General features: G+C 36.7%; 1 protein-coding gene across 1 annotated transcript in view; it reads left to right on the forward strand.

Moving 5' to 3' along the window:
- Positions 1-8,975: 8,975 nt before the first annotated feature.
- Positions 8,976-18,048, forward strand: part of fgfr3 (fibroblast growth factor receptor 3) — a 51,391-nt gene continuing 42,318 nt past the window's right edge. The window contains 2 exon segments of the mRNA XM_051126010.1: positions 8,976-9,548; positions 14,495-14,724. Coding sequence (XP_050981967.1) covers positions 14,580-14,724 — 145 coding nt within the window. The 5' untranslated portion in view covers positions 8,976-9,548; positions 14,495-14,579.

An 18,048-nucleotide genomic window follows, 5' to 3' on the forward strand; every position in this document is an offset into this window, starting at 1 on the left:
TTTTAACCACAAATGCTCATCTTGCACTAGCTCTGGATTAGCGACTTACATAACACACATTACATAATCACATTGGAAAGGGCATGCGTGGTTAGTTCTTCGCCTGTATACTCTGGGTCAAAAAGGTAGGGTACACTGTAAAAAACAAAAAACACAATTTGTTGAGTCAGCTTAAAATAATTTGTTACCCTGCTGGCTTAAATGTTTAAGGTTAGTCAACTCGAATAAGTTTAGCCAACTTGAAATGTTAAGTTGTACTAAGTAACAACTTAGATATTTGTGTTTGTTAAACTTAAAAGCTGGGTAAGTAACCCAGCTGCCTTAAAATTTTAAGTTGAATCAACTCAAATATCTAAGTTGTCACTTAGTATAACTTAACATTTCAAGTTGAATAAACTTTTTTTTGAGTTGACTGAACTTAAAATTTTAAGGCAGCCGGGTAACAAATTATTTTAAGTTGACTCAACAAATGTTTTTTACAGTGTACGGCGTAAAACTGTGTTTCATTTTCTCATTCAACTTCAAAATCATCCGACATCGTTGTTTTACCTTTTTTTGAAAGAGCGTTTGACTTTCTTTGCGCGTTCGCTTTGTAAACACTGGGTCGGTACTTCGGCCTACGTCACGTGTGACCTTTCCAACATGACTGCATGTGAAAAATGTATTTATTTATTTATTTTTTGGAAAATGATCGATCATTTCACTAGAAAAGACCGCTATTCCTCAGCTGGGATTGTTTAGAGCCCTTTGAAGCTGCGTTAAAACTACAGTTTGGACCTTTACCCCGTTGAAGTCCACTGGAATGTTTTTCTCAGAAACCTTCCTTTCTTTTCGACTGAAGAAAGACATGAACATTTTGTATGACATAGGGGTGAGTAAATTTACTAAACTAATCCTTTAATGTATCAAGGGCAGGTCAAATCAATAAGCGGCTTGACATTGCATCATACATTGAAACCATTGTGCCGTTTGAGCGTCAAAGCAGCAGTCATGCTGATAAATGGGCACTAATGGCATTTCAGACGTTGAGCTACAATGACCATAGACGCAACATAACTTGTCTGTTCCCCATCAGAGCTGCGTACGTCCGATGCTTCAGAGAATGCATTAAACTCTTATCAGCGGAGAATGCGGCGTTAATTCAGGGTGTCTGAGCGGGAGATTAGGAGGAGATGGAGCGGGGCTTTAGGGTGAGCGGGAGGACGGGGGTGGTACAGAGGGCTGAAATTCCACGGATGCCTACTGGCTCAGAGATGAGGGCTGCTGTGTTTGGATATGGATCAGCAGCAGTTGCACAGGCCTGGGACCAGCGTCCATCTGCTCTGCTTCAGATGAACAAATCCAGCTACAGCCTTTAATAACACTGCATCATCGGGCATGATAACGCACGTCTTATGAATCCCAATATTATTAAATCATTTGTAATATGACTCTTCTAAGTTGTGTTGACGGGCTGGGTTTCGCTGCATGTGAAGGTGACATCATTGTGATTTCCTCCCTGCATTGTGCAGGCTTGCTGAAAGATTTATAGGACATCCTTGCACAAATATGCATCCTCAGAAAGACCTTTGAATACATACATACAAATTGAGGGTGAGATGAGAGTGGTCACTGTCTTTTTCCCAAGGATAATGGGAAACAGACAGGGAGATGGAGGAAAAAAGATGCTGATGGGAGAGATGATGTGTGCAGGATAAACAGGGGCTCTCAGGTAGATGCCAGAAAGCAGTCGCATGTCGGCGACTTCTAAAATGAGAAAGCAAAGTCCCCTGTTTGCCTTTGGTTTTTTTAGTCCAATGTAAATTCATATTCTCTTTGATGCTTACATGGTTTCTGTTTTGAAAGGATTGTAGCACAATATTTACCTTGCACTGTAAACAAACCACCAATACTAGAATATTTTTGCATGTTTGTGGTAACATATTATTTATTTTCAACCCTTTCACATCAAAGTCCATTTTAAACTGAAAAGCTTTTTTTTTTTTTTAAAGAAACATTACAAATTTCGAAACTGTATTAAACGGCACAACTTTTTTTCAATATTGATGCTAATAATACAATTTTCTTAAGCAACAAAGCAGCTTATCAGAATGATCTCTGAAGGATCATGTGGCACTGAAGACTGAAGTAATGATGCTGAGAATTCAGCTTTACCATTGTGGGAATAAGTTACATTTTAAAATACATTAAAATAGAAAACATTTGTATTAAATTGTAGTAATATTTCACAGTATTGCTATTTTACTGTATTTTTAATCATATAAATGCAGCCTTGGTGAGCATAAAAAACATTTGAAAATCTGTAACACTTTACAATAATGTGTCATTTGTTAAAATTAGTTAATGTACACTACCAGTCAAAAGTTTTTGATTTCTAATTTTTTTAAGATTTCTAATGTTTTTAAAGAAGTCTCTTCTGCTCACTAAGCCTGTATTTATTTGATCCAAAATTGTGTAATATTTTTACTATTTAAAATAACTGTTGTTTATTTTAATGTATTTTAAAATGTAACTTATTCCTCTGTTCAAAGCTGAATTTTCAGCATCAATACTCCAGTCATCAGTGTCACATGATCCTTCAGAAATCACTCTAATATGCTGATTTGATGTTTAAGAAACACGTATTATTATTATTATTATTATTATTATTCGAATTATTTAAGTATATTTTTTCAGGGTTTTTGATAAATAGAAGAATGCAAAGATCTGAAATAAAAAGCTTTTATAACATTATACACTATACCATTTGAAAGTTCAGAGTCAGTATAATTAATTAATTAATTAATTAATTTATGGGAAAGAAATTATAGAAATTAATACTTTTATTTAGCAAGGATGATAAAGACATTTATAATGTTACAAAAGATTTCTATTTCAGATAAATCCTGTTCTTCTGAACTTTCTATTCATCAATGAAAAAGAAAAAAAATTCTATTCCGCTGTTTTCAACATAATAATAACAATTAAATGTTTTCTGAGCAGTAAATCAGAATAGTAGAATGATTTCTGAAGGATCATGTGACTGGAGTAAAGATGCTCAAAATTCATATTTGAAATCACAGAAATAAATTACACTTTAAAATATATTGAAATAGAAAACAGTTATTTTAAATAGTAAAAAATATTTCAAAATTTTGGATCAAATAAACGCAGGCTTGGTGAGCAGAAGAGATTTTTTTAAAAACATTACTGTTAAAAAACTTTTCACTGGTAGTGTATTATTTAACATCAGTGAACAATACATTTATTTCACTATTTATTAATCTTTGTTAATGTTAGTTAATATTAACAATAAGTGTTATATTAACAATAAGTGTTCATTCTTACTTTAACTAAAGTAGTTAACTAATTTTAACTAAAAACCCGTATTGTAAAGTGTTACCAAAAAATCTTACCGACCCCAAATTTATGTTTCTTGTACATTTTTTACTGTTTCAAAAGTAACAACTTCAATAATCCTTATGTATTTAATATGTTTTTCTATTGTATGTTTGATTTATTTCTACTATCTGTTTTTTAGCCGGGTTTTTTTATGTATTATTTGTTTTATTAATGTTCTAATAGAGCAGACGTTTTCTCTCTTGTGTCCTCGAGTGAAAATACTCCTGCCAGAAACTCATTTCAATTCCTGTCCTTTACGCTTACACACTTTTCACATCTCATTGATGCAGCATCTAATTGATTATTCATTACAGTACCAGCAGAAAACCGCGTACAGATACTGTATACAGAAATAGAACTAGTGACACAGATATGCCAGTTTCCTCTCTGTAACGGACAGAAATGCATAAACTCTGGAGTCCAAAGACAATACCTTTCTTTACGCAGGCAAATTTTTTTTTAAGAGCATTACACATCCGGGTGTGTATATGTATGTATGTGTGTGTGTTTGATTTTGTGTTTCTGTGTGTATGTGTGTGTAGGTCATGGTCTAGAGAGGAAGGATAGACTCTGTATACCTTGCTGAGAGACACACCTTGCGAACAGCAACTGAAAGTACATGGGAAAGTTGGCACAGTGTTCCTTAGTATATTCAGCAGAACTGCTGTGGAGTTAACAGTTAGGATTTGGATAGGAAATAGAAAATAATCACCTTCATTTCATATCTGATGCATGTCTGCCGTCGCACATGGCTAATTTTATATTAAAGATTCCTCTAAAATGACCTTATAACCAGTGCAACACACACACACACACACATTCGAATACTTACAGTCAATATGCAAAGAAACAAAAGAAAACAAACACAATGTTATCAGCTCTTTAGGTTATCAGTAAAAGTATGCACACTGATAAGAGCTGAACTAGCAAAAAAATCTCTCTCACACACATACTACTCTGCTCTCTTCATGTTTCACACACTTTAAAAGCCCATGTGGTGTACCGATGCTTTAAATCTCATGCTCATCCTGGGTTGTTTTCAGGGATTTAGCCACATCTGTAATCAATGAGGGAGTTATTGATTTGTGATTATCTCCCGCTGCTCACAAAATCACAACTCTCTGATGTTGTGAAACATGGCCAGTAGGTGCTCACAAAGGACCTTATGGATTAGAGGCTTCCATGAAAAGTGTTTTTCAGAGGATAATTGCAGTCCAGTTTAATATTCAACCTCTTGTGAAGAGAGGCCCTCATCCTCACCTCTGCTCCTTTGTGTGTTGTAGCCAGAGGCTGGGGTTAGACTGAGGGGTGAATCTGGGGAGAGAGTTCAGGGGTTCACTGGGCTCTTGGGGTGGAGGTCACCCATTCGCTCAGTTCTTCAGAATGTCTGACGCTGCATTCTGTACAGCCTTGAGCTGTTCATTTTACTTAAGCATCATTCTCTTTTTGACCAGATCATTTATGTGAGACATAATGTACAAAAAAAAAAAAAAAAAAAAAACGAACTGCCTGACTATACCACCAGATAAATAAATAAATATAATAATAATAATAATAATAATTACTGCTGGATTATACCAACTATAGACAAGTTTTAAATAAATGCATATAATAATAATTATTATTATGATTATTATAACTTATTCATTTATTATATATATATATATATATATATATATATATATATATATAATTGTATTTAATTATATTTTTACTTATTCTTATTCTTAATATTATTACACATTAAATTATACTTTATTTTATATATATATATATATATACATTTATATATATATATATACATTTCATTTTTATAATAATAACTGCTAGATAAATAATATAATACTGCTTTATAAATAATACAATAATTTATAAATTTATAATACTGCTTTATAAATAATATAATAATAATATTCATCATCATCATCATCATCATCATCATCATAATATAACTGCCTGATTATACCACCTAAATTCCAAATTACTATTATTTTAATTATTACAATTATTATTATTATTATTATTGTAACTTACACATATAATATTTTATTTATTAAATATTATATATATACAATTTTATTTTTATAATAATAACTGCCTGACTACAAATAATAAAATAACAAATAATAAAACTTAAATTCCAAATTTCTTCTTCTTCTTCTTCTTATTATTATTATTTTAACTTGCACATATTATGTTTTTTTTTATATAATTAAAAATTAAAATTAATAATAATATTTTTTGTTGTTGTTGTTTCAAATAAATGCTGTTCTTTTGAACTTTATATTATTAGATATAAGTTATTTCTAAAATAGTCGTTTGACTCGTTGACTCGGGTCATGGTCAATTAAACATCATCATAATTAAACACTTTAAGTACACTTTAACTTAGTTTTTTTGATCTGATCACTGAACCCATATCTGTAAGACGCTGTAAATACATTTTAGTCACTGATCACATATCTTCTCTGTCTTTCAGTCTTTACAGTTGTAGCAGTCATTTTTACCACGTTGCCAACAAGCCACTAAAATTCCCATAAACACCCTTGTCGGGGTCAGAAGTCACCACTTACTGCGCTGCATCCAACTTGTCAATCAATAAAATCAATCTCCTTTCTCAAGGCTCTAATAGATATAATGATAGTGACACAGAATTAGTATTCACAGAGGGTAGCGTTTTGAAACAGGCTAACAGGGGTTATTATTGAACGGGTGATGTTTATGTGTCTTTTTACTGAATGTCTTTAACCCTGGTGTCAGAGAACTGTGTTGATGTGACTGAGGATCCTCATGTTTGCATGCTGATTTTACCACTCACAGGCTAACAGCCCTCCTCTTAAAGCAAACACAGATGGACAGCTACTAAGAACTCTCTGTCTCTGCTTCCCTCACACGAACACACACTCCTCTGGTAATTAAGAAGACGTTTCGTCTCTTTATGGTCTCATAAAGTTCTCTTTGCAAACATGCTTGTAGCTTTAAAAGTAATTGAGACTTTGTTTTGGTGCTTATTCTACAGTATTACGACTCTTAACGACACTTGGCGCTTGGCTAATCAGGAGAAGCATGACAGCTTTATGACATGAAAAATCAACACGCACAATCAACACGACAGAAACTTTACACACACACCTGTATAGATACATAAGCAGAAATACCTGATCAGACAGCCTGTAATTACACACACACTTGCATTTCTGGTTTCTCTTGAAGAAATGACAGCAGCTTGAAATGTCTGCAGGTGAAAGAATCAAAACATACAAGGGAAGGCCTCAGTTTGAGGTATAAAATTACAGTTAAAACGAAACGATATCATGCTTCTATTTTCCACATTGTGCTTTTATTCCCAGCAGCATGTGATTTGTCAGTGAATTAGTCAGTAACATGAAATGAAAGACAGGCAGAAACATTTTAGCTATGTTTAGTTTATTTTAGTTACCCACCTTAAATGCTGAATTGCTTTCTTTGCTGCACAATATGCGCTGAGGGGCATTAAAGTAATGATCTGTGTTGACATTTATAAACACTGTTCAATGACAGGATATGTAATATTTCAAAACATAATCAGTGTGCAAATTATTTAATGGCTGACAGTGGGATTTTAAAGGATTTCTGTCAGTAATTTTTGAGGCACAGTAGTCTCACATAAGATAAATAGTCTTTTGGCGCTCTTCAAGTGATTAGAAATACTCTTAAAGAGCAGGTATTTTAAAATGTCCTACTATTGTGTTGGAGTCCCCTACAATAGGTTTAAATGCATGTAAGGTCAGAAAACATTGTAATTTTCTCAGAATACACATTTAATATTAGAATCATTTTGCAGTGATTTCATTCAAAGCAGTTCTGAGCTTAAAGGAGAAGTCCACTTCCAGAACAGCAATTCACAAATAATTTACTCACCCCCTTGTCATCCAAGATGTTCATGTCTTTCTGTCTTCAGTTGTGAAGAAATTATGGTTTTTGGGGAAAGCATTTCAGGATTTTTTCTTCATATAATGGACTTCAATTACACCCCTGATTTTTAACTTCCAAAATGTTTTTAAATGCAGCTTCAAAGGGCTCTAAACGTTCCCAGCCGAGGAAGAAGGGTCTTATCTAGCGAAACGATCTGCCATTTTTTTTCGGAAAATAAAAATGTGTATACTTTTTAAGCACAAAAGCTTGTGTAGCACAGGTTCTGGTATGCGCGTTCACGATGCTACGTACTATTGAATCAGGTCGAAAGGTCAGGCCGAACGTAGGCGGAACCACAGACCCAGTGTTTACAAAGCGAACGCGCAAAGACTAAGGAAGTGCAAGTAAGTCAAACACTGTTTACAAACAAAAAGGTACAACGTGTTGGACGATTCTAAAGTTGTAGGAGAAAATAAGATGGAGTTTTTCGCCATACTCTACCTTTTTTAGCCGGAGTACTAGCCGTGATTCGTAGTAGTGATGGGAAGTTCGGATCATTTTACCGACTCGGACCTTTGAGTCTCATTTAGCAAAATGAACAAATCTTTTTTCGAGTCATTTCGTTAATTTTAGCAAAATCAGCATCACATGACAGCCCCATGAGATGAACGAATGACTCCAAAAACCCGAAGACTCGAAACAGGTGAACTATTTCCAGTACAGAACCTAATAGGATGTTGTGCATGCACGACTGAATGAATCACTCCGCGAGACGACTCGTTCTTCCCGAGTCACATTAAAGATTCATTCAAAATGAACGAATCGTTCAAGAACGACCTGTGGACGCGCATCCCAGAGCCTGTGCTATGTGAACTTTTGTGCTTAAAAAGTATACAAATTTTTATTTTTCGAATAAAATGACCGATCGTTTTGCTAAATAAGACCGTTCTTCCTCGGCTGGGATCCTTTAGAGCCCTTTGAAGCTGCATTTAAACTACATTTTGGAAGTTCAAAATCGGGGGCACAATTGAAGATATAAAGAAAAATCCTAAAATGCTTTCCTCAAAAACCTTATCTTTATAATAATAAAATAATATTTTCTTTACAACTGAAGACAGAAAGACATGAACGTCTTGGATGACAATAGGATGAGTATATTATTTGTAAATTGTTGTTCTGGAAAAACCCATGTGACCTGCTCTTTAACCTCATTTTATACGAAACATTTTTCTTCTCTTACGGGAAGAAAAAGGTGGATATTCCTGGTGTGTAAAACTATAATAAAGTCATAAATGATACTTTTAGCTCTACTTTTGTCGATATAAGCACGGCGTTTGAACAGCTGATGCTCTGGTTACATCCTCAAACAATGGTGGCATCTTCCTGAGCATGTACATTAGCCCTCACTGACTTGTATCTAACTTTTGTTCTTTCTTAAACCTTGTCATACCCCACGAACCCCGCTGTAACTCGCACCCTGAAAAGAGTATGAACAGCAAAAATCTTTGCTATTTTTAATTGTTTTTCTGCTGACTTTCTCCATGGTCCACAGCGCGGTTTGGGTTCGCTGAGCGCAGCTAATTTGACAGTGAGTAAGTTGATTGAATATTCGGGTTTGGTGTGGGAGGCGCCTGCGGCTCTCTCTCCATCTCTCTCTCTCTCTCTCTCTCTCTCTCTTTTTGCCCTGAACTCGCAAGGGGGGCGGCAGGCGGCGAGCACTGCACTCGCAGCAGGGACGCGGTTTGAAATCCGATCCTAGTTAATTTTTTTCCCTCTCTCCAGAGCCCGGTGCTCAAACTGTTAGTGGGAGTCTGTGAGCCAAGCTTTCACACAGCACCAAACGCCCCGCACTTCACAACAGACCCAGCGGCGCAGCGGAGCAGTTGTGTCCGGACAGCGCAGCGGAGAAGAGCGCAGCTTCTTCCGTAGGACCCCGAGACCCTCTTACAAGCCAAAACTACACTGGTGCTCCTTTAGATGACACAGTCTTAGTGTGGTTTTGATACACTTTTCAGCGGTTTAAGGACTGGACAGAGTCGGACAGCTCAAGGCTGTGTGGTGAATACGGCTTCTCCTCAAACACTCCATTGACTTCAAGTCTGTTCAGATTTCCTTCACGACTGGATTTGGAAACTTCTGTGAATTTGGATGATTTGCCCCCCTCAATGTGATTGACGAAACATCTGGAAACCTCGCAGACCAAGCTTTCTCAAAAAGCCGATAAACATATTTTATTTGCATCTCGAAAAGGATTACTGTCAAGAAGGAATTTGGTGAGGAGTTTATTATTATGATACTTATCATTATTACATTGTCTTATGTTACGACTTTTTAAATATTAACATAAATAAGTAGATAACTAAATAGTGATCCATCATGGGAAAAACAAAGTTCGCACTGATGCTGCATCATTTACATGGACGCGAAGCAGCATCAGAGCCGTCTCTAATAAGAATACAGTAAAAGCTGAAGTGGATCGAATCTACATGCTTTTCCAGTTTTATGTAGCATTGCGTTTTGACACAGACTTTGAAGCAGACAGAGCTGCTCAGACCAGGCGCCTTTGAGGCGTAGGAAAGAGTCTTATTCCTCATATTTCTGCTTGTTTCCTTGTTCCAGTTCCAACGTGTTTTTCAATTGGGCTATTGATTCAATCAAAGCCTTCGGAATGGAAACAAAGTTTTAGTGTAAAAGTGAGCTGCGGTGACATGTGGTGTGTGCCCGTATCGCTTACAGTCGGACAGGTGTTGCGCGGTGTGTGTGTGTGTGTTTGTGTGTGAGAGAGAGAGACTATAAGCACCGCGTGTTTGAAAGCTGCTCTACCAGTCGTGAGGAGAAGCCGCACCTGTGCTGAAATAACTCACAATACGGCTCAATTAAAAATGTTTGCGGTGCATAAATTAGGCTGTTGTGTGTACAGTCGATTTGAGGTGTTAAACTGACTCGTCTTCTCGTCAGCAGCTGGTCTTTGTCATAGGTGTAGGTGTTTTGACGGTCCCGAAACCCACCGTGGGATGTAAGGTGACGGGAAACACAGTCAAGGGCGCTTATATCATCCGTTCCTCCCGGTGAGCGCTGGAGTTTAACACAAAACTGTTTATAGCCATTCCCTTTAGACTCCGTATATAGAGCTATTTATGTTTTTACCTGTTGTAAACTCTATAACTCCTTAAGGGACACTCAGCTGGCGTGTCTTTCTGATGAGAGACCAAGCGCTTTACAGCTTGATGTATGACGCATTTTAAAACCAAAATTGCATCCATGTCTTCTGCGGCCACTTCAGCAGGGCTTCATTTGTGTTGTTTTTAGCTCACACTGAAGGGAACCTCACCAGTTTTTCCTCCGACGTACCCACGGGCCATCTGAAACCAATTGTAGCTATCGAAGTGAATTAGAGTCTCTGGAGGTGTTAACGCGGGCTACTGGGGGCAATTAGCCACCTCATGTACTAGAGTCATTCAAACCCGACTGGAGTCCACGGTGAGAAGTGAACTTGATTGTAAACTGTTAGGTTTTAACCTAATCTCGATGATATCATTGTTTTAAGTAGATCTATTGTTTATATTTCTTCAAGAGGTTTCTTGCTGTCAGTTTGTCAAATATCCTGAAACTTGGTTGCTGACCTCAAGCACTGTTTAAAACACTCTAACCTACTAAAACTAAAAAGCTTTCTAGTTGCTTTCAGTTTTTAAGTGGTGCTAACATTACATTCATTGTGCTTTTTAGTGCAATTAATGCAATTTACTAATGAAGAAAAACTGGTTAAAAGGATGAAAACCTTAGATCTCACACTTAGAAATGTCTACATCTTTTTTTAGGGATGATAATCATTACTTTTCTAGTCATGTGTCCCTTGCACTTTTCAAACCAGCTCTGGTGGAACTAGTAAAGGTCTCTCCAAGGCATTCACACAACTCGAATGTGAGAGGTCGTGTCATCAGGGAAAAAAGAGGCTCTTTTCAATTGAAACCTTGACTAATTGTGACCCTTAGCGGGCTGGTGCCGGCTCAAAATCAATACGGTGCTCTGTGGACTGTCGAAAGTTTGAGAGTGTTGAATGTTAGTCATCAAACTCTCTCTCTCTTTCTTTACAGCTCCTTAAACTTTCTTTAGAGCTTATTAGCTACTGGATTAATCTAAAATATATATTAAAAACCTTAAGCAGAAATGCGCACAAGATCATTTTCCACACAATGCACAATGCTGTCCGAGGGCTAAAAACAGCATGAATGAAAACGAGGCTTACAATAAACAATGGACAATGTTGCTGCGCTCTCTCGCTCTTTCATCCTTCTGTTTTTAATTACACTTATGTTTTTCTTTTTCTATTAATGTTTTTGTGGACAGTGTCATGCCATATGCTTTATGTAAACATATGAGATGATGGGTTTAATGCTAGAAAGCACAGAAAAATCACTGACTGAGACGTTTGAAGAACCTATAATTTCACTGTGACAAACATCTGTAAATGCGGTCTGTAAATTGCTCCTCTTTGATTTGTGCGTGTTTGATGTGTTTCTCCATGGGGATGTTAAAAAGGGTGGGTTAGGGAGTTTAATTCTCACCTTTATTCAGTTGTCTACACTAAAGCGATGCACAAACCCGTAGCCGCGCACACTCCCACGCGCGCGCTGACAGAGCTCTCAGAGAGCCGCAGGAGGGCGAGTGAAGTCCTCAGAAGAGGATTACAGCCAAACTCTAATAGAGACACCTCAGACTTCAGCTTTTCATCTGCTGTCTCTCTCTCGCTTTCTTTATCTCTCTCTTACTCTGTCTCCCTCCTAATCCCTATTTTCATTGGCAGATTTTAGGCTGGGCTGACCGTTGACATGGCTGCACAATTACTGGAGATTACTGACATTTTTGAGTCCCAGATTTGTTGCAAGGTGTGACTAGCGTTTGATAGGATTCTATTAAAACCCTCATTCACCCTAGACTATTAGACGTTACACGCATAAACGCCCAGGATTTGACAGAAAATTCTTGCGCGGCCTTGTTCGGGTCTAGTTGTTTGCTTGCTTGCAGTAAAAGAGCATTATGTTTTTCATACTTTAATATATCAGAGTTGACTGAGGGGTCTAAAAGTAAGAGGCAGAAAGGGAGACACAGACAGTAAAAACATAGTAGCTAATGTTGAATTATTGGCTAGACTGATAATCATAATATTTCAATAGAGTCCAAATCAAATTCTTCTGTAATCCCCTAGATAAACACTGTCTCTTCTGAGAGAGTTAGAGTTTTATACACCACATGGCAACACATCAGTCATGTCACACAAACACAGCTGCCTAAACCCTGAAGTTTAATTTGCACAGAAGTTAGGGGTCAAAAATGGTTACTTTTACTCAGGATTCACATTCTGTTTTTAAACAAATTATGTTCTTTTGAACTTTCTATTCAGTCATCCTGACAACACATATTAAGCAACACAACTATTTTCACCATTGATAATGATAAGAAATGTTTCATGAGCAGCAAATCAGCATTTTAGAATGGTTTCTAAGTGATCATGTGACACTGAAGACTGGAGTAATGATACTGAAAATTCAGCTTTGCCATGTCAGGAATAAATTACATTTTATGAAAACAGAAATAGAGTTTTACTGTATTTTTGATCAGCCTGGGTGAGCCTAAGACTTCAAAAACATAAAAAAAGACTTTCAGACTGTAAACTTTTGAAGGATGTGTTAAAATGACTTACTATAAATGCATAGCTAAGATACAAGCAGGCACAGTTTATTATTTAAACTACACCATGTTGTTTTAAGTAACAGACTGCACAATCATACATTCATTATCGCAAAATAAACCACAACAGGGTGATCAGGATAGTCTTGTATCACCACAAAGAGTTTATTTTTGCGATAATGACTGGCTTACTGCACATTATCCCATTCATTACACTGCTTATCCCCAAATAAGTAAATAAGTAGATATTGAATTGTGATTTGAGTTGAAATTATATCATTATGCAGGAGAAAGAGATTGTTTAGTTAAAAAGTTTGGCTGGTGAAGTATACAGTTAAGTAGTCTTGAATGCTGTGATCAACCAATCAGAATCAAGTACTAAGTTTGAATAATAATAAGATAATAATAGAAAAAAATAATAATAGAATTTAAGGCCTTTTCCAAGAATATATCAGAGTTTGTTTCTGCTTTAGGCCTCTCCCCTGCTTATAAGCTTTGTTACTGTAAGATAGTATGGCTCCAGAAACATACTCAAAAAACACACCTACGATACCCACTCCAGAAATACGCTCCACAAATATACCCTTCTCTCCTACAACAGCCAGCGCTGATACACTATCAGCCCACAGCGCAGTGCATGCTTCGGCTCAGCCGGCCAGAGAAAACACTAAGTTACTCAACACACCAGCCCGGCTTCTCTCTTTCTCTCTTTAGTATGTGCTGACCAAGAATCGAGCGTCTGCTCGTCAAGGGAAAGAAAAACAGCGCCACACTAGCCTCAGGAGAGCGTGTGCGTCCGTTCGAGAAGAATGCCACCGTTTAAAGTGAACACAAACATTTTGTGTGTCTAAACCAAGGCTGTTCTGAAATAACAGGAGTTCAAGTTTAAAGCAACACGGAGTCTTCTCAAATTCTCGGCGTCTTTGAGCGAAAATCTCTCGGTGGGGAATCAAACCATACAGCCTACACTATGTGTGTGTGTGTGTGTATTTAAAGCTCTTTACATTCCTTTTATTGTAACTAATGTAAACTCTCTATGTGGCAAGACACAGACACGCACACACACAAGTCACAGAGTGTGAGGGGAGCATATGTTTTCTTTAGAGAGATAAGTGTGTTTGTGTTAGCTTAGTGAAAGACGTGTTTCAGAGTAGACCGACCAGAGAGAAGGAGGAAAAAAAGGGAGAGTTAGAAGGCAAAAGAGAGTTTACAACAAATCCCAGTCTCGCCTAAACTAGCGCGGGACATATAATACGAAATCACTCCATTTCATTCGCTCGTGGCAGTTGTGTGTGGTCGCCGCACTTTATTTTTCAATTTACAGTATACGCAAAGGGACTGCTGCAGACATTTGCACGTCAGCACGGGGTTTCAATAGAGTGTTTTGAAAAATTAGTCCTATGTCAAAATAACAAGAAACAGGCCTGATTTTTATTGAATATCTGTGAGTGTTTTTACTTTTCAGTGTTTGTTCTGTGTTCCTTTTCTGTTAGGCTTCTTATGATTGTTGATTATTTTTTTTGAATTTCAGGTGGGGGACGGGAGCATTTCAGACAGGAGTGTGTTTGTGTGTGGGTGGCAGCGCTACATTGACAGCATGTGTGGAACGGTGGAGGATGTCTGAGTTTGGTCTCTGTGGAGAGGACACTCGTCCCCGCGTCACTCAGCCCGGGATGGTCCCGCTCTGTCTCCTTCTGTACCTCGCAGCCCTCATCTTTCCTCCGGTGTACAGCGCCCACCTGCTGTCCCCAGAGCCCACAGGTCAGACATTTCATCCTCACCTCTGGCTCACTTGCATGAAAACCTGTATCTAAGAGAGTTTTTACATTGTGTTTTCACACCTGGAAAAGTCATGGAAACTTTGAATATACATTTTGTGCATAATACATTTTTGGGTTTGAGGTTAGTGTTTTTTAAAATACTTTTAAACGTCTCTTATGCTGACCAAGGCTGCATTTATATGATAAAAAATACTATAAAAACAGAAATATTTTGAAATATTATTGTAATTTAGAATAACTTTTTTCTATATTGATATGGTTTCAAATGTAATTTATTTCTGTGATGGCAAAGCTGAATTTTCAGTAGCTGTTACTCCAGTCTTCATTGTCACATGATCCATCAAAAATCATTGTAATATGCTGATTTGATGCTCAAGAAACATATATTACTATTATCACTAAAAGAGTTGTGCTGCTTAATATTTTAGTGAAAACCGTGATATATTTTATTTAGGATTCTTTGATGAATAGAATGTTTGAAAGAAACAAACCTTTTTTGTAACATTATAAATGCCGTCACTGTCACCTTTGGTCAGTTTAATGCATTCTTTCTGAATAAAAGTAATAATTTCTTTTAAAAAATCCTAAAATTTTTACAACTATTTTTGCTCTGAAATATTTTTTAGAATGATATAATATTAACTGATTTGTGAATATTTTATTCTTTTAAACAGACTCTGTTCAGTGAAACTGTCAAATTCACAAATTAATCTGAATGATTCATAAGTGATTCGGTCTGAATCAAAATAATTTTAAAAACACTTATAAAGTTATTTGAAATGACTGGAAAGGTTATGGACATTTTTCTAGGGAATATACATTTTTACAGTTATGATTTTCTCTGAAATATTTTGTCGCCTAGATATACAGTAGGTCTAATATAGATGTCACAGTGATGTTTCATTTGTAAATGAATCAGTTGAATGAATCAGTCAAACTATGTTTCATTTTAGTTCATCTGAACCTTTTCACCTCATCTTTTTGAAATCTGTAAACCCTTATCAACTTTATGAATTGATTTGGGCTCACTTTAAGTTCACTCACCTGTGTGATGCACATCTTTTCTTCGAAAATGTATTTTCTGGGCACTTTCAAAAAAACAGAGGGTTATGTATCACATTCTGAAAATTAAGCTGTCAGTGATTCTGTGTTTTTAAGAAGTTCGAGTTACAGCCTCTTCGATTTGAGTTTGTACAGTGGCACAAAGTGTGTATTGTTGCAATGAGCACTTGTGTTGCTGATATTATGTAAACACACTTTGTCCTTGCCATTGATTTATTATGCTGCAGTTGACGGATGAGGCCCTGCAGAGCGGATTACATGACAGCTAAGAGTGTGTGTATGTGTGTGTGTGTGTGTGTGGACTGAATAATAGCTTATCACTCCAGGCAGATAGTGTCTGATATTTCTGCACATGTGGGCAGGTATGGTGTTGAGAGAGGTGTTGATTGTTATCATTTGTTTGTTAAAGACAGGTTTCTTGGCTGAGTTCACATGAGTCTTTGTTGGCTTTGGATTCTAGATGGCTCTACTAAACATGTTACAGTCACTTAGAAAATAGAAAGGAGCTTGATGTTTCTTGGCCCATTTCTCCGCTCCGCGAGTGTGTGTTGGGAGAGATCGTCTGATTGCTGCTGGATCTGATTTCTCATACTGATAGCAGGTAAATATTAGGAGACGGCGAGAGAATTACAGTTAATGTTCACACATGGTCCAAAGGAGAGAATGCAGAAACCACAGCGGGATAAACAAAGAGGGATTGTTATGAGACAAGAACCTGCAAACACTTCACCACCCAGCTTCTTTTCACTTCTAATCCCAACCACCAAATCCCCTGTTTTTCTCTCTCTTTCTTTCTATTCCTCTATTCATCTTTTTAGGTCTGTGTATCCAGTGACAGTAAGTTTAGATTGATCATTTCAGACAGACAGATTAAAGCAGTAAGCCACAAGGGGCCGCACATTAGAGTGAAGTTAACGTTAGTAAGATGTGCTTTTAAGCACAGCATGAAGGCGTATGTGATGTAAAGTGGCACAAAATGGCTTATTCAATTAGAATTGATAATCAAAGTTTAACTATTTTTCCATTTTATAAGGCAGAAAATCAAGTTCTAATTCTTTTGTCTTAAAGGGACAGGTCACCCAAAAAGGAAATTCTGCCATTAATTACTCACAGAGTGGTTGCATAGCTGGGTCAGAAAGCTCTTAATTTGTGTTTTTCGAAGACGAACAAAGGTCTCACATGTATGGAACAACATTAGGGTGAGTAATTAATGACAGAATTTTCATTTTTGGGTGAACTATCCCTTTAAAGTTTTGATGCGCAAACAATTTAAAGTAGCATTTCTTAAAGGAGAAGTTCACTTCCAGAACAAAAATGTACAGATAATGTACTCACCCCCTTGTCATCCAAGATGTTCATGTCTTTTTTTTTCAGTCGATAAGAAATTATGTTTCTTGAGGTAAACATTTCAGGAATGTTCTACATATGGTGGACTTCTATGGTGCCCGCAAGCATGAATTTCAAAAATGCAGTTAAAATGCAGTTTAAATGTCTCTAAACGATTCCAGGAAGAAAGGTCTTATCTAGCAAAACGATTGGTCAAGTTTGAAACAAATTAACAATTTATATACTTTTTAACCTCAAACGCTCATCTTGTCTAAGTGTGCGTGAGCTCTGTTTTTTTCCGTTTCAATACGGTCGATGTCGAAAAACTCCCATCTCGTTTTCTTCCACAATTTCAAAATCGTCCTGCATCGCTGCAGAAGAACCAACCCAGTGTTTACAAAGTTAACATGTAAAAAAGATCAAATGCCCTTTACAAAAAAAGGTTAAAACAGCGATGTAGGACGATTTTGACGTTGAAGAAGAAAACGAGATGAGAGTTTTTCGACATACCCAAACTGTATTGACCCGATTTACACAGACTATGCATCGCAGAGACGAGACAAGACGAGCATTTGAGGTTAAAAAGTATCTAAATTGTTGTATCTAAAAGTTGTTTTGAAAATGACCGATCGTTTCGCTAGATAAGACCCTTGTTTCTCAGCTGGGATCATTTATAGCTCTTTGAAGCTGCATTTAAACTGCATTTTGGACGTTCGTACTTGGGGGCACCATTGAAGTCCACTGTATAGAGAACATTCCTGAAATGTTTTCCTCAAAAATCAAAAAACGACTGAAGAAAGAAAGACATGAACAGCTCGGATGACAAGGGAGTGAGTAAATTATCTGTACATTTTTGTTCTTCTTTTAGACCCTTTGCACATTTGTGTGTTTTTCTTTCATTCTGATGTTATTAGTT

The sequence above is a fragment of the Labeo rohita genome, chromosome 13 (genome assembly GCF_022985175.1).
Source record: "Labeo rohita strain BAU-BD-2019 chromosome 13, IGBB_LRoh.1.0, whole genome shotgun sequence".
Classification (NCBI taxonomy): domain Eukaryota; kingdom Metazoa; phylum Chordata; class Actinopteri; order Cypriniformes; family Cyprinidae; genus Labeo; species Labeo rohita.